The following is a 26,406-nucleotide window of genomic DNA, read 5'->3' as shown; positions in this document are numbered from 1 at the left end:
TAGCCTGTTACTGGACATGTAAAGGAGGAGTAGCATGCTAATGAGCTAATCTCTCTGCCACACTGCTCTCACCTCTAATCAGCATGCTCCTTCTTAGCATATAAACACTGCAGAACAGTAGTACTTTTTTATGCCATTATATGTTTTCAGCTTGATGGCCAGCATCTTTCACCCCACTTCCTCTGAGTCCAGGTCATCCCGGACCAGCCCCCAGCCTGTGAATAGACAGTGAGTGGAGAAGCAGTGATAAGCTCATCTCTCCTTATATTGAGATGCTCCTGGTCAGCATATAAACAGAATGGCTCATTCTGCTGCTTCTACTACCCCCCCCCCCCCCCAGGAGATTGCAAAAGCATGATACCAGGTTATATTCAGTAATTTACACTGCTTGCAATAAAACAGTACAATTATTTGTGTATATTGCTGAATAGACCAATTAAATGTTTTCTTTAGGAAATTCATATTTTTCTAGGTGCATATAGAGTGTACTTTGAAATAACTACAGTACATTTGCATGGTATTGTTTATTATGCTGACATGGTGATCACATGGTTTTAACCAAAAAAAATTGTCTAAGCAGTCTACATTGCAAAATTTTGGACCAATTTGGCTGAAACTTCAACAACAGTAACTTTTGTGGTTATCAGTTTTAGAAAAATCACTGCTGGTCTCTACTTTCTCTCTAATATTCATTGCTAAATTAATAATATTTAATGACTGGAGTTTAATGTTCAATGGTAATGACTTTCCAGGAGACATATATATTAGTTCAAAAATCTTTACATTTGTGGCATAGCTACACTGAAAAGAAAGGACTTACATGCTTAGCTTCAAACATGTGTTGATAGATGGCGAGCAGGAGAATAAAGTGTATGCATGAGTAGATTTGTAGAGCTTTGGATAGTTTGGGATCATAAGGCTTTTCATCTCCAGTAACCTGAAAAAATATCAATCATCATCATATTCATCATCATCCTTTTTTTATTCCGAAAGCATTGACAAATTCTGAAGTGTACAGAGCACACAGAAATACACTACATGGCAAAATGTATGTGGACAACTGACCATCCACTACGCCTACACTGTATGGGCAAAATTATGTGGAGCCCCCTCCAAATTATTTCAGTGAAGGAAATTGTTAATACTAGAGCATACAAAGCCATTTTAGACAGTTGTGCCCTTCCTTTGTCGTAACAGTTTGGTGAAGGCCAAGCATGATAGGACATGGTTTGTCCAGTCTGGTGTGGAGGAACTCAAGTGGCCTACACAGAAACCTGACCTCAACTTCAACTTTAGGATGAATTGGAACTCTGACGTCTCCAACATCAGTACTAGACGCAACAAAAACCTCATGGTAACAGTTTGGTGAAAGCCCGTTTCTAATCCAACATGATAAGACATAGTTTGACCAGTCTAGTGTAGAGAAACTTGACTGGCCTGCACAGAGATCTGACTTAAACCCTACTAAACGTAAACTTTAGGATGAATTGGAACTCTGACGTCTTGTCCAACATCAGTACTAAACTCCACAAAAACCTCATGGTAACAGTTTGGTGAAGGCCCGTTTCTAATCCAACATGATAAGACATGGTTTGACCAGTCTAGTGTAGAGAAACTTGAGTGGCCTGCACAGAGATATGACTTAAACCCTACTAAACTTAAATTTTAGGATGAATTGGAACTCTGACATTGTGTCCAACATCAGTATTTGACCCCACAAAAGCCTTGTAGTAACAGTTTAGTGAAGGCTCGTTTCTATTCCAGAATGATGAGACATGGTTTGACCAGTTTGGTGTGGAGGAACTAGAGTGGCCTGCTTAGAGATCTATCCTCAACTCTACTAAACTTCAACTTTCGGATGATCAGTACTTGACCCCAAAAAACTGAATTTTTGTAAAATCTTACCTGTAAAATTCCTTTCTCTGAGTCCTCCGACAGTCGCCGCCTCTTCATATTCGTCACAATGGGGTAATTGACCTTTCTCCGTAGGAGTAGCTAGGCAACAGAATATGTCAATATTAAAGCTTTTAACATATCCCACCCCCAGGGGGTGGTCCCCTCAGTCAATACCCTCCTGCTTCCTGTTCCATACCTCAGTTTCAGTAGAATAGCAGTAGAGTACATAAACAAACCCCAAAAGAGGGGCGGGGGCGGCGACTGTCGGAGGACTCAGAGAAAGGAATTTTACAGGTAAGATTTTACAAAAATTCCGTTTTCTCTTACGTCCTCCGACAGTCGCCGCCTCTTCATATTCGTCACAATGGGGACGTCCCAAAGCAGTGCAAACATGAGGGGTGGGAAACGCAGCCGCGCCTAAGGCAACGCAGTCTCCACATCAGAGAAAGTAACCTTACCAAAGGAAGGAAACCAGCTGGGCAGCATGAAAAAAACTTTGCTCAACAGGAGCAACAACCCAGGAAAAACAAATAATCTAGGGATAAAAACATCCCAAACAGCCAAGGGCCCAAAAACAAGGGACCTTAAGGTACTGCCACACTAAGAACCTTGCGGCCAAAGAAAGCATCTGCCGATGCCTGAACATCCACTTTGTAGAACTTTGAGAAGGTGTGAACGGACGACCAAGTCGCCGCCTTACACACCTGGGCCACAGAGGCCCGATGATGACAGGCCCAAGACGTACTCAGAGATCTGGCAGAGTGCGCCTTCACAGGCATAGGTGGAACCTTCCCCTTCAAAGCATATGCCTGCTCAATGGTCTGTCTGATCCACTTGGCGATGGTAGAAGCCGACGCCGCCATGCCCTTCCGAGGTCCCTCAGGAAGAACAAAGAGAGAATCCGTCTTGCGAAAGGATTTTGTCGAATTCAGGTAAACCCTGACCGCCCTAACAACATCCAAGGAATGTAAGGCCACTTCCTTCGGATGCTTAGGCTTCGCGCAAAGCGAAGGCAAGACAATGTCCTCATTGAGGTGAAATTCCGAAATCCTTTTTGGAAGAAAAGAAGGATTAGGTCGCAAGACCACCTTATCCAAGTGGAGTACCAGATACGGAGACCTGCAGGACAAAGCTGCCAGCTCCGAAACTCTGCGAGCCAAAGTGATCGCCACCAAAAAGGCGACCTTTTTGGACAACAGAGGCAACAAGATCTCCCTGATCTTTTCAAAAGGAGCATGTTGTAACACGGACAGAACGAGGTTCAAATCCCACGGAGGCAAAGGCTCCCTCCTAGGAGGGACCAGGTGTCGCACCCCTTGAACAAAAGTGCCAACCAGAGAATTAGACGCCACAGGGCGTTGAAAAAGAACGGCCAGAGCAGAAATCTGACCCTTAATCGTGGCCAACGCCAAACGCTGGTCCACGCCCGTTTGAAGGAAAGCCAACACTCTCAAAACCGAGTATGAGCGAGGGGAATACCCCCTGGACTCACACCAGGCAAAATAGGCCTTCCAAGTATATCTTCCCCGAAGAGGCCTTTCTAGCATTGATCAAAGTATGAATGACCTCCGGAGAGAGACCCCTATCCTTCAGGACCTCGGTTTCAACAGCCAGGCCGTCAAAGCCAGCGACTGTAAAGCAGGATGGAATATCGGTCCTTGAGACAGAAGATCTTCCCGAAGGGGCAGACGCCATGGAGCGTCGATCGCTAGATTCACGAGGTCTGCGTACCAAGACTGGCGGGGCCAGTCTGGTGCCACCAGAATCACCGTTTTTGGTTCCGAGGACAACCTGCGAAGGAACCGAGATAGCAACTGAATTGGTGGGAATGCATACATCAGCCGATACTGATGCCACCAAGCCACTAACGCGTCTGACGCGTCTGCCCGAGGATCGCGCGTCCTTGCCACGAACCTTCCCACCTTGTTGTTCAGACGAGACGCGAACAGGTCCACATCCGGAAGACCCCACTTCGCGCACAACATCTGGAAGACAACCGGGTGGAGCGACCATTCCCCCTGGTCCAGAATCTGGCGGCTCAGATAATCCGCCTGCCAGTTCTCCACCCCCGGAATGTGAACTGCCGTTATCGCCGGGACGTGCGTCTCGGCCCAAGACAGAATGTCGGCTACTTCCCGAGCCGCTCGGGCACTCCTGGTGCCCCCTTGGTGGTTCATGTAGGCCACCGCTGTGGCATTGTCCGTCTGAACCGGACAGCCCTGAAGTTTGTCCGTCCAACGTTGAAGGCAAAGATTTATCGCCCGCAATTCCAGAATGTTGATCGGAAGAGAGGATTCCTCCTCCGACCAAGTACCCTGGGCGGACAGAACGCCCAGAACACCACCCCAGCCCGACAGGCTGGCATCCGTGGTGATCACCGTCCACGAAAGCGGACGAAAAGACTTGCCCCCCGACACCGCCGGGGACTGCAGCCACCACAGAAGATTCCTTCTCGTGCGAAGACTCAACGAGATCTGAAGATCCAGAGATTGTGGTCGCCCGTCCCACCTGGACAGGATCTCCGCCTGGAGATCCCTCGTGTGAAACTGGGCGAAGGGAATCGCCTCGAAAGCCGAGACCATCAAACCTAAACACCTCATGCCCGTTCGGAGGGATGAGCACGGAACATCCCGAAGGGACCTGACTTCGTCCTGAAGTGTTTTGAGCTTGTCTTCCGGTAGGAAGACTTTTGCCTGAACCGAATCCAGAATCATACCCAGATAGGGAAGACGAACCGACGGGCACAGCGTCGATTTTGGGAAGTTTATCGTCCAACCAAACTCCTGCAGAGTCTGCATCGTGACGGACAGGTCCTGCACCAGACCCTGACTGGTCGCAGACCGAACCAGAATGTCGTCCAGATACCCCAGGATAGAGATACCCTGGGCTCTCAGTAAGGCCAGAACCGGTGCAAGCACCTTGGTGAAAACCCGCGGAGCTGAAGCGAGACCGAAGGGTAACGCCACGAATTGATAATGATCCTCCGCAATGGCAAACCGAAGGTACCTTTGGTGACCCTCGAAAATGGGGATGTGTAGGTACGCATCCTTCAAGTTGATGGAGGCCATGAATTCTCCCGGAACTAGAGCAGCCACCACCGAGCGCAGGGATTCCATGCGGAACTTGCGAACCCGCACAAAGCGGTTCAGAGCTTTCAAGTCCAGAATCGGACGTACCTTGCCCTCCTTTCTGGGCACAGTGAACAGATTTGAATAAAACCCCCGAAATCTGTCCCGATGAGGCACCGGAACCACCACTCCCTGAGCCCGCAGGTCCTGCACCGCCAGGTGCAGATCCCGCAAACGCTCCGGAGACAGTTGAAGGTTTAAGGGAAAAAACCTGTTCGCCGGCCGAGATAGGAACTCGATCTTGTACCCGGACCGAACGATCTCCTGAACCCACCTGTCCCGAACGCGGGCCAGCCAGGGTTGAAGAAAACCGAGCAAACGTCCCCCCACCCCAGAACTGGGTGAGGGCGTCCCTTCAGGCCGCGTTGTTATGGGCAGCGGATCCGGACTGGCCGGACTTCTGCTTACCTGCCCACGGTTTCTTTTGGGAGCCTTGACCCTTGAAGGGTTTGCCCTTATAGTGCGACTGAAAGGCACGAAAGGACCCCTGAGGGGGCCTAAACGAAGCATGCTTCTTACCTTGAGCGCCCTTAGCCTTGTGAGATTGGGGCAAGAGTGTGCTCTTACCCCCGGAGATCCCCTTAATCAACGTATCCAGTGAGTCGCCAAAAAGGCGAGATCCCGAATAGGGCAAATTAGCCAAAGTCTTGCGAGACGATTGGTCCACAGACCAACATTTTAGCCAAATCAAACGGCGTGTCAACACCGCCACGCTGTGCACACGTGCAGCCAAAGGAATAACATCTAATTTCGCATCACACAAATACATGACACCCTGATGGATCTGATCCACCATAGCCAACGTTGTCGGCGGGCAGAATCAGCCACCAGGACGCGCCTGAGTACTTGAGTCCAATCCGCAACAGCCTGAGCTGCCATAAGGGAAGCAAAAATAGCTTTCAGCATGGAACCGGTAACCGAGTAAGTATGACGGGCAAGAGACTCCAATCTCCTGTCCGTAGGTTCCCTGAACACCGGGGTATCCTCTGCCGGAATTGCAGTGGATTTATTCAAAAACCGCCACCGCGTGATCCACCGGAGGCGGCACACACCAACGTTCATCAGTGGCGGGTTTGAAGGGATAACGCAGCTTAAACCTACTTGGCACAGCAAAAGGCTTTTTTTTTTTTTTTTTTTAGATTGCGCCATTGTTCACTAACAGCGCGCTGAAAATCCTCAGTGCAAGGAAAAACCTGCGACGTTTTGCGCCTCCGTTGTGTCCCATAAGAAGCCAGAACGGCAGGTGGACACGGTTCATCCTGTAAATGCAACGTTTGTTTGATAGAAGCAACCAATTCATCCATGATTGCGAGCTCTTCAGACGAGCCAGGGGGAGAATCATCAACCCCCTCAACCTCTGCATCCCCCTCCGACCCTGCAAAGTCCAGGGACGAACGGGACCCCGATAAGGGGACCCCAGCCATAGCAGCCCCATCACCTTCGCCCTCTGAATCAGAGGAGATTGAAACTCTGGGCCGTTTTGTGGATTGAGCAGCCAAAAGCATCTGCACCTGAGCCGCCAGGTTAGCCACAACTGTAGCCAAATCGCCCCCTCAGGGGAAACAGCAGCAGCCCCTTGTCCACCCAGTAAGGTGGGGGGAAATTTGCTTTCCTGAGAATCCATGCCCCCAGAAGTGTGCAAGAGAAAAAAGGGTAAATGCCCCTTTAAAAGCGCGGCGAGCGCAGCCCACCGCTCACACACACCTGCACAAGTCGACCCCCACAGGGAAAACTACAAACTCAGGCAAGGAACACAGGACTAAGGAGGATAAAACCCTGGAGAGATCACTGCTGCTGCTGTATCGATCGGTGTGCCCAGGGAAAAGGAAGTGATGTATCAGAAGCCGCTCCTATAAAGCCTATGGAAGGCTACAAGAAAATGGCCGCCGGGGGAGGAGGCAAATGCAGTGCTACATGAGGCCGGAGCGATCGCCGCCAAAATAGCAGCGCTTGGCGCCAAAAACGCCGCTCCCAGCTTATAGAAGAAGCCCTCATATGCCTGTAGTTATCATTAAAATGGTGGACCGCAGCAGCGGCCGCCGCATGTTGCACAAAACATGTACCACAGCATGCCCTACAACATATAGCATGTCACACAGAGAAATCACACAGCTAGTAACACAGAACAGTGTATCACAGCCCCCCCATCCAGACAGGGAGCCCCATAGTGTGAACAGACATGCAGGGTTACACAGTCCCAGACTGACACCCACTAAACAGACAGGTCCCCACACAGAGTACACTTACCTTCTGAATGGCGTGGGGAACCCGTACAAGCGATCAAGCCACTGCACATGTGACAGGGAGAGTCGCAGCCAGGACGCAGTAGAACTACGGTGCGAAACCGCATGGCGTCCAGTGAGGTAGCCACCTCACCACAGCATCCCTGCAGTGAACAGGGATGGGTCGTTCACCAATGCCAGGAAAAAATACCTGACTGAATGCTCGATGGCAGGCTGGGAAGCCACTGGCCCACAACCTGCAACCAGGGGGGCCAGCCCGAGACCCAGCCCGCACGATCGTCTTCATCAGAAGAACTAACTAATGCTGACAAAAGTAACAGCTAAGTAAAGAGAGAGAAAAAAACTCAAATAAAATCAAAAAGAAGATAAAGGCTGAGACAAAATGCCCCAGCACAGAAACAGCCAGCTAACTCCTAACAGCTAGTCAATGAAACTGAGGTATGGAACAGGAAGCAGGAGGGTATTGACTGAGGGGACCACCCCCTGGGGGTGGGATATGTTAAAAGCTTTAATATTGACATATTCTGTTGCCTAGCTACTCCTACGGAGAAAGGTCAATTACCCCATTGTGACGAATATGAAGAGGCGGCGACTGTCGGAGGACGTAAGAGAAATACTCTTTTGAATGAATGAGAACTAATACAGAAAGGCTTCCTAGAAGAGTGAAGGCTGTTACCGTTGATAAACTCTTGATTAATGTTCATGTTTTGGTCCAGATGTCCAACAAGGTCTTATACTGTTGGTTTGATTGTCAGGTGTCCACAAACCTTTGGTCATATAATGTATTTACACCACTTCCTACCCCAAAAAAGCTTACAAAGTCCCCACCCACCATATAAACAGACACTCTATACAAACATTTACATTTTTGATGGAAACCAATCAACCTAAAAAAGTTTTATTTTAGAGCTGTAGCTAAAGATGATTGTACTGACTTGTCCAACCAAGATTTACAGCATATTGGGCAGATTCATTAGAGTATCAATAATTATTTGCAATTTTCATGTCTAACTAATTCATTTTTTACTGAAATGAAAAATAAGTCTTTATAGTACCTTATCATTTCAATAAAAATTAAGTTGGTCACCATTTTTTGGAAAGCCATGACCTGTCCTGGAGAGTGGGCTCTCTCCCTGCCCTCATGTGAAAATAGTGGTGCCTGAGCAGCCAATTGTTATACATGGAGGCAAACAGGTCAATGGAGGAGTAAAAAGGACGGTAAATATGTGCTGCTGGGGAGGAGGGCTTTAAAGTGAAACTGTTGCTTTGACCTGCATGGGTAAAGCATAGGTTAACTTTAAAGTGCATCTAAAGTGTCTTAGTGCCTGTAAGAAAGATCCACTGACTCTCTTTGTCTTAATGACTATTGCTAATGAGATAGAAAGTGAGGGAAAATCCAAAATTTTAGGTTGCCACCAGAACAGAAATATTTTAGGAACATGCAACGCACTCATACTTTTCAGCCTGTCGCTCAGCCTCTCTCTTCCAGGTTTGCATCTCCATTGCTGGGCAACAGGCCCTACTCTGGAGACAATGCCCCTTGCTCCCATTGGCTTGCGGGAGTGCTCTCCCTGCACAGCTTTAACCTTGCTACGCAGCAGCGCAATGTTCCCAATGCTGCCTGCAGAGATGTATAGTAACTAAGTAGAACTACTTCACTACTGTACTTAAGTACCGAAAGGCGGTATCTGTACTTTCCTAGAGTAGAATTTTTTTCTCCTACTTCCACTTTTACTTCACTACATTTTTTCGATGATTTCAATACTTCTACTCCAATATTTTTTTTTTGTGCTGCATAGTTACTCGTTACAATTATAAAAATTACCACTGCCAGAACAGTAGATGACAGGTTTAATGAAGCTCAAAACATGTGTATTATCAGCGCATACGAAAATAAATGCTACTGTATGTATAAATAAAAGCTGCATTTGAAATAATAAAAAACAATATGATGTTCAAACTTTTGACTTCTTTCTTTAATAACTACATAACACAGTACTTGTACTTTTACTTTCAGTACTTGAGTAGCAACATTTTTAAAAAAACTACTTGCAATACTTAAGTACAAAAAATGTTGAATAATTTAGTACTTCTACTTAAGTCACTTTTTGATCGAGCACTTCCACTTCTACTCAAGTCACTTTTTGATCGAGCACTTGTACTTTTACTCAAGTATGGGTTTCGAGTACTTTATACAACTCTGGCTGCCTGTTCCTTTTCCTCTGACCTGATTTGCCACTGAACTTTCGACACTTTATTACAGCGTTTCTCAACCAGGGTTTCTCCTGAGGTTGCTATGGGTTCCTTGAGCAATGGGCAATTTCTGCCTCTCAGATAAGTTCCCAATGACACCATTGTTCCTTTTAGCTATCTGTAAGGGGGGTAATTCTTCCCAATGATAACAAGAGTAAGGAGCATTCTTCCCACTGACTGTCACACTAATATATCATGAGTTGTAGATTTTTAATTTTTAGCAGGGGTTCCCCGAGACCAGAAATGTCTTTTAAGGGTTCCTCTGTGTTGAAAAGGTTGAACAAGGCTGCTTTATTTGAACGTCACAAGCTCAGGGTTTTGTCTACGCTGGCCCTGTACTGTAGACCTTGAACCTTGATTATGACTATAGTAGCCTGCCTTGACTCTAACCTGTTTCTGGATTACTTATCATATGCTGTCTGCCTTGACCTCTACCTGATCCTGGATTAGTCTTTGCCTACTGCCTGCATCAATTTGGGACTGGCTCTGGATTAAGCTTTGTGTGCTGCCTACCTTGACCTGACACTGGGACTGAGTCTGGATCATCTGTTGCCTTTCCTGACCACCAACAGCCTTTGGACTTATGGGAAATCTAACAGCTGTGCTACAGTCCACACCTGATACTCCTGAAGACCAAAGGTGTTCTTTTCCTTATCCTTTGCTAAATCCCTTGTGCCATCTGGCCAGCAATGTAAGCCTTCGGGGGTGACCAAGTACCAATAGACCTCCTCGCTTTAAGGGACCAAGGGTTGTTATAGGTGAAGCTACACTCACCACCAGCTATAATTTCTGAGCTGTGGCCCTGGGGCAAGCATTACTGATTGGAGAGAAAACCATTCAATGGGAACACCTGTACCGGTGACAACTAAGAGGGCCACATATGTTTGTCAACGCAGTTTTATACAGAAAATCAGAATAAATCATGATTTTTAATCATCTCAAAGAAAAATGGACTAACCAAAAGGCATTACCTGAAATGATAACATGTTTAAACTTAAAGGGTCATATACAGCATGTAATGACTGGTAAACTTCGTGCAGCCATTCAACATAAGCCTTGGAGCCTACAGCCCATTACATAATGAACAATTAGGACGTCATCTATTAGAACCAGCTCATTAAAATACTAAAAGCAGACAAAAAAGATAAAGAGGTTAATGCTTTCTTTTGGTATTATGGGAATGCATAGTTGTTTTGTTCCTTTAGTTTTAATCTATTTATAAAATTGAGAACTAAAAATATAATTTTTAAAAAATATTTTACCACCTGTAGCCTGCAGAGGGCAAACTCCATGCTAGATGGCCTACTTTTTGCAGGCTCTTAACAGCTGATATGTTGAAATATTTCTCAGTAACAAGAGAGATTAGATTACAGCAGGGGCGTAACTACAGGGGTTGCAATTGCAACCGGGCCCCATGCTCCAGGGGTCCTGTGCGGCTCCCCTGTACACCTGGATAGGAGGGGCGGCAGGGGCAGCATGTAGAGAAATCACTAGCTGCAGGAGGAAAATGGAGGAGATTGGTTCCTCTGTATGCTGCCCCCACCACTCCTCCTATCCAGTTCACTTGTGTTCTGCTGTCTTTGGGCCCCTGTGTGCTCCCCTGGTCCCCCCCCACTGTGCTCCACCCCCCACACACACACACTGTGCTCCCTCCCCTCTCCTGCCGCCTGCTGCAGGGGATGGGTCACAATTGAGAACCAGGAAGGGGTCAGCAAATATGTAATTTATCAGCTCCTTCCTTTTCTGAATGGACGTAGTCATAGTCAGTGACATTGTAAAAAAATAAAATAAAATGATAAAAAAATAATACAATTAAAATACAAAAAAATAAAAACTATTCACACCAGTGGGTGAACTTCCAGGATCGCAAAGGTCACACTTGCAACCGGCCCTGGCATTCCACCACCGTGGGGAGGCCTCAAGATGGCAGGAAGGGGGCCCACTGCAGAACTTGTTAAAGGGTCCCACTGTGGGGCCGTAATAAAGGCCCCCCGGCAACGAGAGTAAAGGGCCCCAGGATCAGCGGGAAGAGCCCTGGCCAGGGGTCCGGGGGGCCCTTTATGGTTTCTTGCACCGGGGCCCTGAAGGTTCTAGTTACGACTCTGGATTACAGAGATTTCTCACCGACTCGGTTAAGGAACACATTCTCCCTCCTAGCAGAGACAACATTGTCTGATATAGTCATTATTACAAAGAATCAAAAATAAAATAGTAAAAAAAAAATTTTTTTTTTATTTGATATTAATATCATGAAAATATTCTTATAAATTCCTTTTTATGTTCTTGTAACCATTAAAATAACTTAATATATATAAAAAAAAAGGCAAGAAACTTAAATACTTGGTATTTAAGCGGACAACCTTGTCATTTAAGGTGGTAGAAGGAAGCTCTGACTTGGCAGCAAATCTGTCAGCTGCCCCACAAAACATATTGTTTTTAGATTTCCTAAAACACCTCATCTGCTTTCATCTGTCATCACTGGCATGATTTAGGCGTTGTATGGTTTACCTTTGGAAGTTCCTCAGGAAGACCAAGGCGAGGTTTTCCAGGTCCCCATCCTGGACCTTTAAATATCACAGACAGCTTGTTGGAGAAGCCCGGAGTGCTCCAGAAAGTCTTCCAGATGTAGATGAGGTGCTGTAGCTAAAAAAGCAAAAATACCCAGATATCAGATTGGGGCTAACATACACATGCAGATCACTTTCTAAGGAGGACAAGAGACAAAACTAATTAAAGCGGAACTCCAGTATAAAAATAAAAATTATGTTAAAAATAACATTGAACAAAAAAAAAAAAGAAAAAATTGCTGCAATACTTGCCTTTAATCCAGAGCTGTCCCTTGTAGTACTTCTTTTCCACAACTAGGTGTCCTCAGTCTTTTAAAGCTGATTGACAGCCAGCATAATTTAACCCAATTTCTCTAAACTCATACACTCAGGCTGTAATGGACCCCCTCCCCCAAACTGTGAATAGACAGTAAAGGAAAAGCTGCAGATTGATGGGCGCATCTTCTTTCTGCTCTCTCCTCCTAACAGAGTACGTTAACCTGATTGTAGATATGTGCGATTCTTTTGTTCCAAATTTAAATTCAGACAATTTTTTTGTTATTTGGAAATTCTGATATATCCAAATTTCGAAGTAACGAATGTAAACTAATCTTCCAAAATAACGAAAAGCAATTTGTCCAAAATAATGGGATTCAAATTTGATTAGAATGCGGAAACTAATATGAAATGTAAACATATTGCAATTCTTAGATGTGAAAAATTCAGGCAACTACGTTTGAATAAAAAAAAATTGAATTCGAATGCCGATTTTATTTTAATTTAATTTTATTTTATTTTTTTATTTTATTTTGCCAATTTTCATTTTTCGAATTTGGTCGAATTGAATTAAATATGGTCTAATTTAAAAATAAATAAATAAAACAAAACTAAATTAATTTTAAAAAATGAATTGAACACATTTGACCAAAATAAATTAGTTAAAGTGATTGTAAAGTCTCATTTAAAAATAAAAAATAAACACATTATACTTACCTCCTCTGTGCAGTTGGTTTTGCACAGAGTAGCCCGGATCCTCCTTTTCTCGGGTCCCTCGTTCCTTCTCCTGGCCCCTCCCTCCTATCGAGTGCCCCCACAGCTATTCAGACACAGAGCCACTGTTTGGCCCCGCCCCTGCTCTCTCATGATTTGCTCACTGGCTTTGATTGACAGCTGCGGGAGCCAATGGCACAATGGCTGTATCTCTGCCAATCAGGAGGTAGAGTCCCAGGATGGCCGAGGAATTGCTGGACAAAGAGGGGGGCTCAGGTAAGAATTAGGGGTGCTGGGGGACTGCTACACACAGAAGGCTTTTTATCTTAATGCATTGAATGCATAAGGATAAAAAACCTTCCTGAGTTTACAACTCCTTTAAGTAATGAATCAAAATGAAACAAAGTAAGTTTTTTTGTTCTGCACATGTCTAGCTGGTTGGCCGTTTGTACTGCCCCACCCTCTCCCAGTGTGAGTTCTGCAGTAGGCTGAAACCAAGTCATAGGCATGCACATGGGGTGTGTCAGGTGTGCCTGGGCACACCCTAATCACTCTGTGTGGTGCAGATGCACCTTACTGCCCTGGCTTCCCCCTGTGTTGCGCCCCCTAACCGCAGTGCTGCTGACTTCCCTCCTCTCCTCTCCCCATGGCTGCTGCAGGGGATGTTTCAGGATAGAGAAGGGGGGAAGGGGCTACTCAATATGTCATTAACCAGCCCCTTCCTTTTTTAAATGACCACAGTGAACACACACTCACTCACTGTTTTCTTTCCTAACTGAAGCATTGCAAACTGTGTTTACTATGCTTCAGTTGGTGAATGAACAGGAAGCCGCTCAGCACAGAGCACTTCCCATTCATTCACTGAATTCAGAGAAACGCATGTGTGTATGAGCTTTGGGGGGCACACCCTAATCTGCAATAGACTGCGCACACCTATGACCACATGGTAAAATGTCTGTCAACGCAGGGACACACAGGAAAGAGGTGTGTCCTATTCATACTGCAATGCAGCCTAGTGCTGCACTGCAGCGATAAAATGCAGATATGCTGCGCACAGGGCCGAATCGTACTGCAATGTCAGGCAGCCCAGCGCATCGTGCTGCCTGACATTGCAATGAATGAAGTGTATGTTTTTTACTTTTCAAATAAAGCTTGTAGAAAAAAAAAAAAAGGAGCCATATGATGAGCTGAATCACGCACCACAATGCCCTCTAGAATAACTGGCAGCGCAGAGCGGTCATAGTGGCCGCAGCTGTTGCTCTGCGTTGCAGTGTGAATTGGTCCTAAGGTAAGTACCTCTATAGCTCCCCCTAGACCTAACACGCATTTAACATTTGCAGTGCCAGAGAGGGGCTATTGCAAAGGTTTTTTAACCACTTCTGGACCGGAAGATTTCCCCCCTTAAAGTGGAGATCCGGCCTCAAAATCCACTTTGGGTAATCCGCTTGCTGAGTGTCACCTAAAAAAGAAATGGATAGTCCCGATTTTTTTTTAAAATTACTTACCTTGATATTGAAGAAAGTATACTCGCCTTTCTTCCTATTCCTCCCTCTGCGGCCGGGGCCCGCGCCATCTCTTCCTCCTTGCATTGACTCCTGGGAGCTGAACGTCATCGCTCCCAGGAATCAATGCGCCTGCACCGGCCCCGCTCCTCAGTTCCGGTGGAGGTGCCTCATTCCCTGCTAAACAGCTTCTGTGCATACCCAGAAGCTGTGGAGGGATGACGCTCCTGCCCCGGAAGTGACGGCGGGGCCAGTGCTGGGCATTCTGGGACCGAAGAGGACATGGAAAAGGACGCCGAAGAGGACTCTCTGGCTTCAGCTGCACACACCTGAGATGGCAGCGCTGGATAAGACATTTTCAAGGTAAGTATTTCTTCTAAAAGGTAAGTGCAAACTGGGACAGATCAGAGGCTATCCATTGTGGAATGTACTAGCCCTGACTGTCCCGGGGGGTATTTTTATTGAAAAATAGTTTCCGATGCCGTTACTCCGTTTTAATGACCAGGCCATTTTTTGCGATTCGGCACTGCGTTACTTTAAAGGACAATTGCGCGACCGTGCAATGCTGTACCCAAATAAAATTGATGTCCTGTTTTTCCTACAAATAGAGCTTTTAGAGCTTTCTTTTGGTGGTATTTGATCACCTCTGCAATTTTTATTTTTTGCCCTATAAACAAAAAAAGAGAAACAATTTGGAAAAAAAAACAAAACAATATTTTTCACTTTCTGTTATATAACAAAAAAGAAAAAGTAAAAATCAAATTTTTCTCATAATTTTACCGGTAGTACAATTTGTATTCTGCTACAAATTTTTGATAAAAGAAAACCCAATGAGTGTATTTTGATTTGGTTTGTGCAAAATAAATCGTGTCTACTAACTACGGGAAAGATTTGTCATTTGTCATTATGTCATTTTTATTTATTTATTTATTACTAGTAATGGCGGCAATCTGCGATTTTTTTGCGGGACTGCAACATTGCGGCGGACAGATCGGACCCCTAACTGACATTTTTGACACTTTTGGGGGGACCAGTGACATTACTACAGTAATCAGTGCTAAAAATATGCACTGTTACTGTAATAATGACACTGGCAGGAAAGGGGTTAACAGTGTGGGTGATCAAGAGGTTAAATGTGTACCTAGGGGCTTGTTTCTAACTGTAAGGGGGATGGGCTTGTGAAATGATCACAGAGACATGTGGTCCTATATAGAAGGATCACAGGAGCTCTGTAATCATTCCAGAGAGAAGAACGGTCGGCTGTGTTTACGACAGCTGACCGTCCTTCTGTCTCAGTGGAGCGATCGCGGTTGTCAGGTGGCAATCGGAGCTGACTGTCCCATGCATCAGAGTCCCCGCTGACGATTGGAGGCGCGCTCTCGCCCCTAGCTGCAGGCGCGCGACTACTACTAACTGCGGCGGCCGGTCTGGAAGCAGTAAAATGCTCCTAAACGCACTTTAATCGCTCCTAAATTCTCCAAAATGCTCCTAAAACGCTACTACAAAAAGCTATTACCAGCCTTTTTTAATCCATAATTTTTTCCACTATTTTTTTAATTTAAAAAACAAAACAAAAAAACGCTAGTGTGCATGGAGCTGTAATCTCCATCCTGGAGTTGGGCTTTAACTCTGGAATGCAGAATTGACAGTTGGAAGCTGGTTTGTTTGTTTAGGCAGCAGTATGTGTACGCTTTATATAAAAACCTCATTGTATCTTATTTAGTCCCTCAGGTTGGTTACAATGTATCCTGTTGATCCAATGTTTTCCCTTCTGTGTCTAAACAGACTCTGGAAGCCGTCTCCTCATTTATCTCCTCACCTCTATATTACGGCTAGATTTTAACAAATGACGGTTTAATGCATTTTTAATTTCATCTGTTACTATTCATATAATCACTTCTGATTGTTTAATGTACGGCTGAACATGATTTCTATGTATTCTTCTAAACAGAAATGGATCTTTTTCTGATTACCAGACAGAATGACTTCATTGAAAGAAGTCGTTTATCATTTCTAATTAATGTGAGTTTGATTTTAATTTAGACTCACGAGCATTTACAAATATGTCCAAATCCTTTATAAGATACCAGCCTGACACCTCAGTATTAATTCATAGTTACATTTGGCTCAGTTCACCCAATGATAACGGTTTATGTTAGCCATTGTTTACTGTCAGCAGTAAGAGCTGAAAATCAGAATCCTATCGCTGAAGAAGTGGATTGTTATAGTAAGTAACATTTGTTACATCTTAGTGAATTCAGTTCCTTGGGTTTATCGCAATGAGGCTGATTTATTAAAAGCGTTGAGAATCCTTTATATACAACAGCCAGACGCCAAGTGATTCAGATTTTTTTTTTTTTTATATCTACACATAATTGAATAATTGAAGGGAATCTTTAATTTATTGAGTAATGATTCTTAACTGCTTGAGGGGTCATTTAAGCCACTGAGAGGAATAGTGTCCTATCAATGGTGTCAGTGAAAGGAATAGTGCCCCATCATTGTTGTCGGTAGGAGAAATAGTGTCCCATCATTGGTGTCGGTAGGAGGAATAGTGGCCAATCATTGGTGTCAGTAGGAGGAATAGTGGCCAATCATTGGTGTCAGTAGGAGGAATAGTGTCCCATCATTGGTGTCGGTAGGAAGAATAGTGGCCCATCATGGGTGTCAGTAGGAGGAATAGTGGCCAGTCATTGGTGTCAGTAGGAGGAATATTGACCCATCATTGGTGTCAGAGGAAGAAATAGTGCCTCAAAAACTAGATAAAAGCAAGTAAAAGGCCACATCTGGCCCCTTGGCTTGGATTTTTGACTTATCGTAAAATCCATTTCTCTGATGTTCATTGATGGGCACAGATCTTCATTTTCATGACCAAAGGGTTATACTGCCCCCTACAGGTGTAGGACACTAGGCAGAGAAAAGCTTGAGCATGCCCACTGGGCAGTCCCTGGGGGTATACTCCTACTTCCTGCTATAGGTATTCAGTTTTGTAACAAGCAACTCAAAAGAGGGGCGAGTGCTGTGTCCGTCAATGAACATCAGAGAAATGGATTTTACGGTAAGTCAAAAAAACATTTTCTCTTTCGCTCATTGATGGACACAGGTCTTCACCTTCATGACCGTAGGGACGTCCCAAATCAGTGTCAAACATGAGGGGTGGGAACAGCAGAAAAACAAACTTCCCCAAGGCTAAACAACTAGGTAACATGGAGCTCAACTGAGAACAACTGGAGCTCACCTGAAAAAAGGACGAGTTCTCTAAACAGCAGCTTGAAAAACTTTGCGTCCAAAGGAAGCATCCGCAGATGCCAATACATCCACTTTATAAAACTTTGTGAATGTGTGCATAGACGACTGCCTTGCAAACTTGCACCACCGACGTCTGATGACGGAAGGCCCAGGAGGCACTAAGCGCCAGAGTACACCCCGACAGGGAAAGGAGGAACCTGACCCTTAATAGAACAGGCCTGAACCACAGTTTGTCTGATCCAGCTGGAAATGGTCACAGCAGAAGCAGCCAACCCCTTGCGAGGTCCATTTGTGAGGACAAACAGTGAGTCTGATTTCCTAAACGACTGCATAGCTGCCAGGTACACCCTGATTGCCTGAACCACATCCAGGTAATCCAAGGCAACTTCCTTAGGATGCTTAGGCTTAGGACACAGGGAGGGCAACACAATGTCTTTATTCAGATGAAAATCTGAGACGACCTTTGGAAGGAACGCCGAACACGGTCGAAGAACCACCTTATCCCCGTGAACCACTAGATAAGGTAAACGACAAGACAGCCCTGCCAGCTCAGACACCCTGCATGCAGAAGTAATAGCCACTAAAAAGGCCACCTTCTAGGAAAACATAAGCAGGGGAATCTCCTGAATAATTTCAAAGCGAGGTTTCTGAAGAACTGACAACACCAAATTGAGGTCCCACAGAAGCAATGGCGACCTTTCTGGGGGAGCCAAGTGTCTCCCCCCTCTGGAGAAAGGTATGCACCAAGGAGTGTGTGGCCAACGGACATTGAAAGAAAATTGCCAAGGCCGAAACCTGGCCATTGATGGTACTCAAGGCCAAACGCTGCTCGACCCCTCGCTGGAAGAAGAAGGTCAATATCCGAGTCACTAAAAAAAAGCGAGGGTGAACTCCAAGAGACTCACATCACCCAATGTACGTCTTCCAAGTATGATGGTCAATCTTCCTGGAAGTAGACTTTCTAGCTTTTAAAAGTGTAGGAATCACTGAATCAGACAACCCTTTTTCCTTTAGCACCTATCTTTCAACAGCCAAGCCATCAAAGCCAGCGACTGTAAAGCAGGATGGAAGATTGGTCCTTGAGACAAGAGATTTTCTCTAAAGGAAATCTCCAAGGAGCATCGACTAGCCGTACCAGATTGGCGTACCAAGACTGACGAGGCCAATCTGGAGCCACCAGGATGACCGGAATCCCTTCTGCTTCAATCCTGCGCAGGAGTCTCGGCAGAAGTTTGAAACATAAAAACATAGAAACATAGAATGTGTCGGCAGATAAGAACCATTTGGCCCATCTAGTCTGCCCAATATATCTGAATCCTATGAATAGTCCCTGGCCCTATCTTGTATGAAGGATAGCCTTATGCCTATCCCATGCATGCTTAAACTCCTTCACTGTATTTGCAGCTACCACTTCTGCAGGAAGGTTATTCCATGCATCCACTACTCTCTCAGTAAAGTAATACTTCCTCATATTACTTTTAAACCTTTGCCCCTCTAATTTAAAACTGTGTCCTCTTGTGGTAGTTTTTCTTCTTTTAAATATGCTCTCCTCCTTTACCGATTTGATTCCCTTTATGTATTTAAAAGTTTCTATCATATCCCCTCTGTCTCTTCTTTCTTCCAAGCTATACATGTTAAGGTCCTTTAACCTTTCCTGGTAAGTTTTTTCCTGCAATCCATGTTTGAAAGGAGGAAAGGTGTACATCAGATGATAATGACTCCAGGGAGCCACTAAGGCATCTGTGGAGTCTGCTAGAGCATCCCGAGACCGTGCCACAAACCTCTGTACTTTCCTGTTGAGGCGAGAGGCCAACAGATCTACCTCAGGAGTCCCCCCCCCCCCCCCCGTGACACAACTGACGGAACACCTCCGGATGAAGTGACCATGGTCTAACGCCTGTCGACTGAAATAGTCCGCCTGCCAATTTTCCACTCCTGGAATATGCACAGCAGAGATGGATGGAACAAATCATTCTGCCCACCTTAGAATGCCGGCTACTTCCTGAGCCGCCAGGACACTCCTTGTGCCCCCTTGGTGATTCACATAAGCCACAGCTGTGGCATTGTCCGATTGAATCCATACTGGACACCCCCAAAGATGATTTGTCCAATGATCCAGACAAAGCTTGATTGCTCAGAGCTCCAGTACATTGATCGGTAGCCTTGACTTTTCCAGAGTCCAGACCCCTTGAGCACACTCTGTGCCGAGGATGCCTCCCCACCTGGACAGGCTGGCATCCATGGTGACAACCATCCAGTACTGGGGAAGAAATTATTTTCCCTGAAGAGCTGGTCCTTGAAGAGCTGGAAAGCGAAGACACAAAACCAGGGACCCCCTCGTGTTCCAGCTCAACAGGTTCAGATTGTCCAGAGACTGAGGATCATTGTTGCATTTCACCAGAATCTCTTTTTGCAGAGATCTCTTGTGGAAATGTGCAAATGGAACCACCTTGAAGGTAGACACCATCAGGTCCATGCATGCAAGTCCAAAGAGACGACCGTCTGCTGGACAGCAGAAGCTGGATCGCCTCCTGCAACTTCTGAAGTTTTGCCAGAAGGAGAAACACTCTGTCCGAAGCTAAGTCCAGAGTCAGACCCAAATATTCCAGGATCTTGGACAGAACTAGAGCAGACTTCTGAAGATTCAGAATCCAACCAAACTCCCTCAGTGATCTCCAAATTGGCCAACAGAGCAGTTGAAGACTCTGCTTGTAAAAGCAGATCATCCAGGTACACCAGTACCATTATCCCCTGCTGACGCAACAAGTCTAGCACCGGGGGCCAACATTTTTGTGAAGACCCGAGCAGCGGAGTCAAAACCAAAGGGTAACGCCACAAATTGATAATGCTCCTCACCCACGGCAAAGCAGAGGAAGCACTGATGCGCAAAACAGATGGGGATGTGAAGGTAAGCGTCCTCGATAGAAAATCCCCCTGATTAAGGGACGCCACCACTAATGGATTCCATTCAGAACATCTGTACCCGCACAAAGCAGTTTAGTGCCTTGAGGTCCAGCATTGGACGCACCTTGCCCTCTTTCCTGGGAACCGTAAACAGGTTTGAATAGAAACCTTGAAAATGTTCCGACATCAGAACCGGAACAATTACTCCTTGAAATAACAGGTCTTGCACTGCCCCATAGATATCCTTTAAGCGATCTGGGGATAAATGCAGGTTGGAAGGGAAGAACCTTTCCGGTGGATATGATCAAAACTAGATCTTGTAGCAGGATCGAATGACTTTGTGGACCCAATTGTCCTGAATCAGGGAGACCCACAGGTCCTCTAATGCGGGTTATTGCGCCCCTTCATGCAGATGAATTTTTGTCCGCAGTACTGGCAGACCCCACTGTAGGTTTGCCTGACAAAGACTTCTTGGAACCCCCATTGGAGGCCCTAAAGGCTTTAGATCCCTTGTCCTGAAATCCTGAGGGACGAAAAGGCCGCTTGTGAACAGAAAAAAAAAAAAAACACCCTGCCTGCGACAGGACTCCTTACCCTTGGATGCCTGATGAAGAAAAGTACTCTTCCTCCTGTGAGGACTTTGATGATGTCATCCAAGGAAGCTCCAAACAGGCGATCCCCCAGGAATGGAAGATCATACAAGGCCTTCTTAGAAGCCTGGTCTGCAGATCAGCACTTCAGCCAGATAATGCGCCGCAGGACCACTGCTGAAACAGACAGACAGTCTAGAAAGCAGTAGAGCAGCATCCAAAGAGGGGTACCGGTGTAAAACTTAAGCCCATAGCTTGTAACACCAGGGTGATGGTAAACACTGGCCTAAGTGTCGACCCAGCCACAGTGAACATATGGCAGGTCAAGGTCTCTGACCGTCTATCGGCCGGATCAGAGAAGACCGGAGACTCTTCCACCGGCATGACAGTGGCTTTATTCAACCTGGAGACCGGGTAGTCCACTACAGGAGGTACGGTCCATTTCCTTAGGAGGGACTCCTCATAAGGATACCGCATTGCAAAAGTGCTTTTTGTGAACCCCCTTTTGAGACAATATTGTCAAAGAAGGCGGATAAGGGGAAAACCCTTGCTGCTTTGGAGGACCTGTGGGTGGTAAAGGTGACCTGCGCCTCTGATGCTGCGTTAGTCGCATCTTCCATATGTAAGGTTTCCCGCACCGATACAATCAGTGCCTCCACTAGCGCCTTTTCATGTGTGGCTAGAGGAACAGAGGAGTCATGCTCTCTATCTGAGCAAGCAGGGTGCGTGGACACAGACCCCGAAGGGTAGCCAGCATCCGCAGCGGCGGAATCAGACCCTGGATCTGATGAGACAGAGGAAGCAGGTGAAGGTAGGGGAAGCTTCTTGTTAGCCCATTTGCCCAGGACCAAATCCACTTTGGACACCAGGGACTCCAGGACTGCCGTAAGTGCAGCCAGTAGTGAGGCTCCAGAGGGCCCAGCAGCCTCTGAGAGGGGATCAGGTGGTGAAGCATGCTTCAGACTCAATAACAAATGGAGGAAAAAATTCCATTTAGGAAGAAAAAATTGCTGGAACCAGAGATTCCAGCAAGGAACTAGGTCCTTACTCCTGACTAGGCAGAAAATAAATGAATATCTATACCAGGAAGTGGGAGTATACCCCCTGGGGCCTGCCCCATAGACGTGCTCAAGCTTTTCTAGTGTCCTACTCCTGTAGGGGGCAGTATAACCCTACGGTCAGGAAGATGAAGAGCTGTGTCTGTCAATGAATGAAAGAGAAAAGGGTAATGTGTTTTTTTTTTGTAAGTACATCAGGATACGTTGGCAGCCAATTCATTTTGAATAGGCCATCTTTACGCAATGCCCATTAGCACATGACATAATGCACTTTTAATGCATGTGCTTTAATACACTGCAAGGAAATAAATGGACTCTTAGTAAATGTTCCTCTTTAAACTGATGAATTATTTCCCTTCTCTGACTAAACAGACTGCGGGAGCTCATTCTGTAATTATTTATCCTTTATTCATTCCAGCAATATTTATACAAATAAGAGTTTAATTTGGGAAATTTAATGAATCTAGTTGAATATTTTCTACATGATTAATATATTGTTCAAATTAAAGTAAAATTATTTATTTAATATTGTTTATATTTTTATACATGCTGGAGAACAGTTAATCACTGGAAGTATGTTCACATGGACCTTTTGGCACATTTATTTTTCAATAAATTACCTTTTTTTTTTCTTAATACCATCCAGCAATGGGGTTGATTTACTAAGAAAAAAAAAAAATACTATCCAGAATACAGTGGAGGGCACTGGCGGCACAGCTTAGCACAGCTTTCGCATACGTAAATCTCAGCATTGGGTCCCAGCAAAAAACACTGGACACTTTATAACGTATCACACTTATACCACTGGTGCTAGCCTATATGATCCTAAGTATATATACAGTATATAACAACATTTTTGTAAATATTTTATTATATCTTTTCATGTGACAACACTGAAGAAATGACACTTTGCTATAATGTAAAGTAGTGAGTGTACAGCTTATATAAGAGCCGTTTCACACTGGGGCGACTTGTCAGGCGACCTGGTCACCTGACAAGTCGCCGCGGGTCGCCTGCCATAGATTAGCACAGGACCCGTTCTAATAGGACGACTTAGAAAAAGGGTCCTGAGCTACTTTGGGGCGACCCGGAGCGACCTGCATTGACTTCAATGATATGAAGTCCGTGCATGCCGCTCCGAGGTCGCGGTGTGAGCTGCGCACCGCGACTTCACAGGTCGCCCCGGCAAGTCGGGTCGCGCCTATGTGAACGGGGTCTTACAGTGTAAATTTGCTGTCCCCTCAAAATAACTCAACACACAGCCATTAATGTCTAAACCGCTGGCAACAAAAGTGAGTATACCCCTAAGATAAAATGTCCAAGGTGGGCCCAAAGTGTCAATATTTTGTGTGGCCACCATTATTTTCCAGCACTGCCTTAACCCTCTTTGGCATGGAGTTCACCAGAGCTTCACAGGTTGCACTGGAGTCCTCTTCCACTCCTCCATGACGACATCACGGAGCTGGTGGATGTTATGCCTCGTTTCCACTGAGCGTTATCGTTCGGTTCGGTACGGTACCCAATTTTTGCCGTTTCCATTGTGAATGGTACCCTAATTCCGAACCGTACCGTACCACTTTTTTGGTACCATTTCGTTGGGGTACCAAGCACATTAGTACCGTACCAACAGGGTGGAGCTACACTCTGTAGAACTTTGATTGGTTGACAGAGAATCATCCATCACAGCTTTCCGGCTACACCACGCCTATCATGAAAGGGTACTATTGGCAGTGGAAACGCAAGGTGTACCGTTCTGAACCGTACCGTACTGAACCGAACCGTACCGTACTGAACCGAACCGTACCGTACCACTCAGTGGAAACGAGGCATTAGAGACCTTGCGCTCCTCCACCTACTGTTTGAGGATGCCCCACAGATGCTCAGTGCAGATGCAAGTGCTGTCTTGGGGCCCACTCACCACTGTCCAGTTGGGTGAGCTCCCCCTCCGGGTTGTTGTACTGTTTGCAAGTTCTTCAATACATCCGTTACTGCACTCCAGGACTCTGCGTGTTTACTGGCACCGCACCACGCTACACCCAACCAACAAAGATAATGTCCAAAAAAAGTACATGTACTAAAAAAATGAAAACATCTGCAAGCTGTCACCACCCAGACTTGCATATTTGCAGAAAGATCTGTCATACAATTGTGCTGCCATTTTTACTGCGATAACCAAACAGCAAACGCAATGGCCCAACATGACATTTTGGGATGAGGTGTGCTTCATATGTACTTATTCTTTTCCATGAACCATATTTGAATAGAGGTCTATTATTTAGGCCTTATTCACACTATGATGCAATATGGCAGCCATTGCATTTATATGCCTTTTTACTTTAGACGCCCCTTCATTTCAATGGGCGGCGCTACAGGTGCCAAACATGCCAAAGTAGCTTATGTAGCTTTTTCAGTGTGGTGCTTTGCCTGTTTTCTGACTGCGCATGGTGATGTGTTTGTCACGCGTTTTTATGTTTGGGGTGCCCTATAACAATGACATTCACTGCAAGTGCAACATCATTTTCTTGCACCTTTCACAAGCGCACCCAAAAATGTGCGATTTTACGCGTGTTGACTTAACCTTCAGGCTCCATTCTCATCTAAGCGTTCTGTGAATGTGCATTAACCTCCCTAGCGGTATTCCGAGTGTGGCTCAGGTTAATATACAGTGCCAAAAGCGGTAACCCCGAGCCACACTCGGGATTACCCCAGAATGATACTCAGCTTCCCCTGCTGTGTTCGGCCGATACCATCGCCTGTCTTCCGGTTCCCTTCCCTGCGAGTGCCGTGACGCAGGGGCGTGGAACTGGCGGGAGATTAAAAAATAAATCAAATAAAACAAATGACATGATACAGTGTAATCAGCTAAGAACAGGAAACTGAGGCTACAATTCCCACAGGATCACCAAAATTGGACATCAGAAGATTGGAAAAATGTTGCCTGGTCTGATGAGTCTCGATTTCAGCTGCGACACTCAGATGGTAGGGCCAGAATTTGGCGGGATCAACATGAAAGCATGGATCCATCCTGCCTTGTATGAACGGTTCATGCTGCTGGTGGTGTGATGGTGTGGGTGATATTTTCTTGGCACACTTCAGGCTCCTTAGTAACATTTGAGTATCATTTAAACACCACGGCCTACCTGAGTATTGTTGCTGACCATGTCCATCTTTATGACTACAGTTTCCCCATCTTCTGATGGCTCCTTCCCGCAGGATAATGCACCATGTCACAAATCTCCAATCATCTCACCACTGGTTTCTTCACCATGACGATGAGGTCACTGTCCTCCAATGGCCATCAGCTAAGAACAGGAAATTGAGGCTACAATTCGCACAGGATCACCAAAATTGGACAATAGAAGATTGGAAAAACGTTGCCTGGTCTGATGAGTCTCGATTTCAGATGCGACATTCAGATGGGTCAGAATTTGGCGTAAACAACACGAAAGCATGGATCCATCCTGCCTTCTATCAACGGTTTAGGCACACATTGAGCCCCCTAGTACCAATTGGGCATCGTTTAAACGCCACGGCCTACCTGAGTATTGTTGCTGACCATGTCCATCCCTTTATGACTACAGTGTACCCATCTTCTGATGGCTCCTTCCAGCCGGATAACGCACCATATGACAAAGCTCCAATCATCTTACCACTGGTTTCTTCAACATTACAATGAGGTCACTGTACTCTAATGGTCTCCACACTCACCAAATCTTATCCAATAGAGCACCTTTGAGATGTGGTGGAATAGGAGATTCCAATCATGGATGTTCAGCTGACAAATCTGCTATCATGTCACCAGTGCTGGGACAAGGTCCTCCAGCGCCCAGGGCAACGATGGCAAACTGTGCCCCCCCTTTCCTTAGGGTTAGGGTCAGAGTGTCCCTATCCCTGCAATAAACAATTGCGCCCAGGGCAGCCGTTCCTGTTGCCCACCCCTTATCCCAGCCCTGCATGTCACTATGGAGCAAAATCTCTGAGGAATGTTTCCAACACCTTGTTGAATCTATGCCACGAAGAATGAAGGCAGTTCTGAAGGCAAAAGGG

General features: G+C 45.7%; 1 protein-coding gene across 1 annotated transcript in view; it reads right to left on the bottom strand.

Moving 5' to 3' along the window:
- AGMO (alkylglycerol monooxygenase) overlaps positions 1-26,406 on the bottom strand; it is a 388,184-nt gene that overhangs the window by 161,457 nt on the left and 200,321 nt on the right. The window contains exons 9-10 of the mRNA XM_082259080.1: positions 12,029-12,163; positions 821-937 (exon numbers count right to left, since the gene is read on the bottom strand). Coding sequence (XP_082115206.1) covers positions 821-937; positions 12,029-12,163 — 252 coding nt within the window. The remainder of the gene's footprint in view (positions 1-820; positions 938-12,028; positions 12,164-26,406) is intronic.

Source organism: Pelophylax lessonae, assembly GCF_965119305.1.
Source record: "Pelophylax lessonae genome assembly, chromosome: 5".
In the NCBI taxonomy this organism is placed as follows: Eukaryota; Metazoa; Chordata; class Amphibia; order Anura; family Ranidae; genus Pelophylax; species Pelophylax lessonae.
This window is presented reverse-complemented; position numbering and strand designations above follow the sequence as displayed.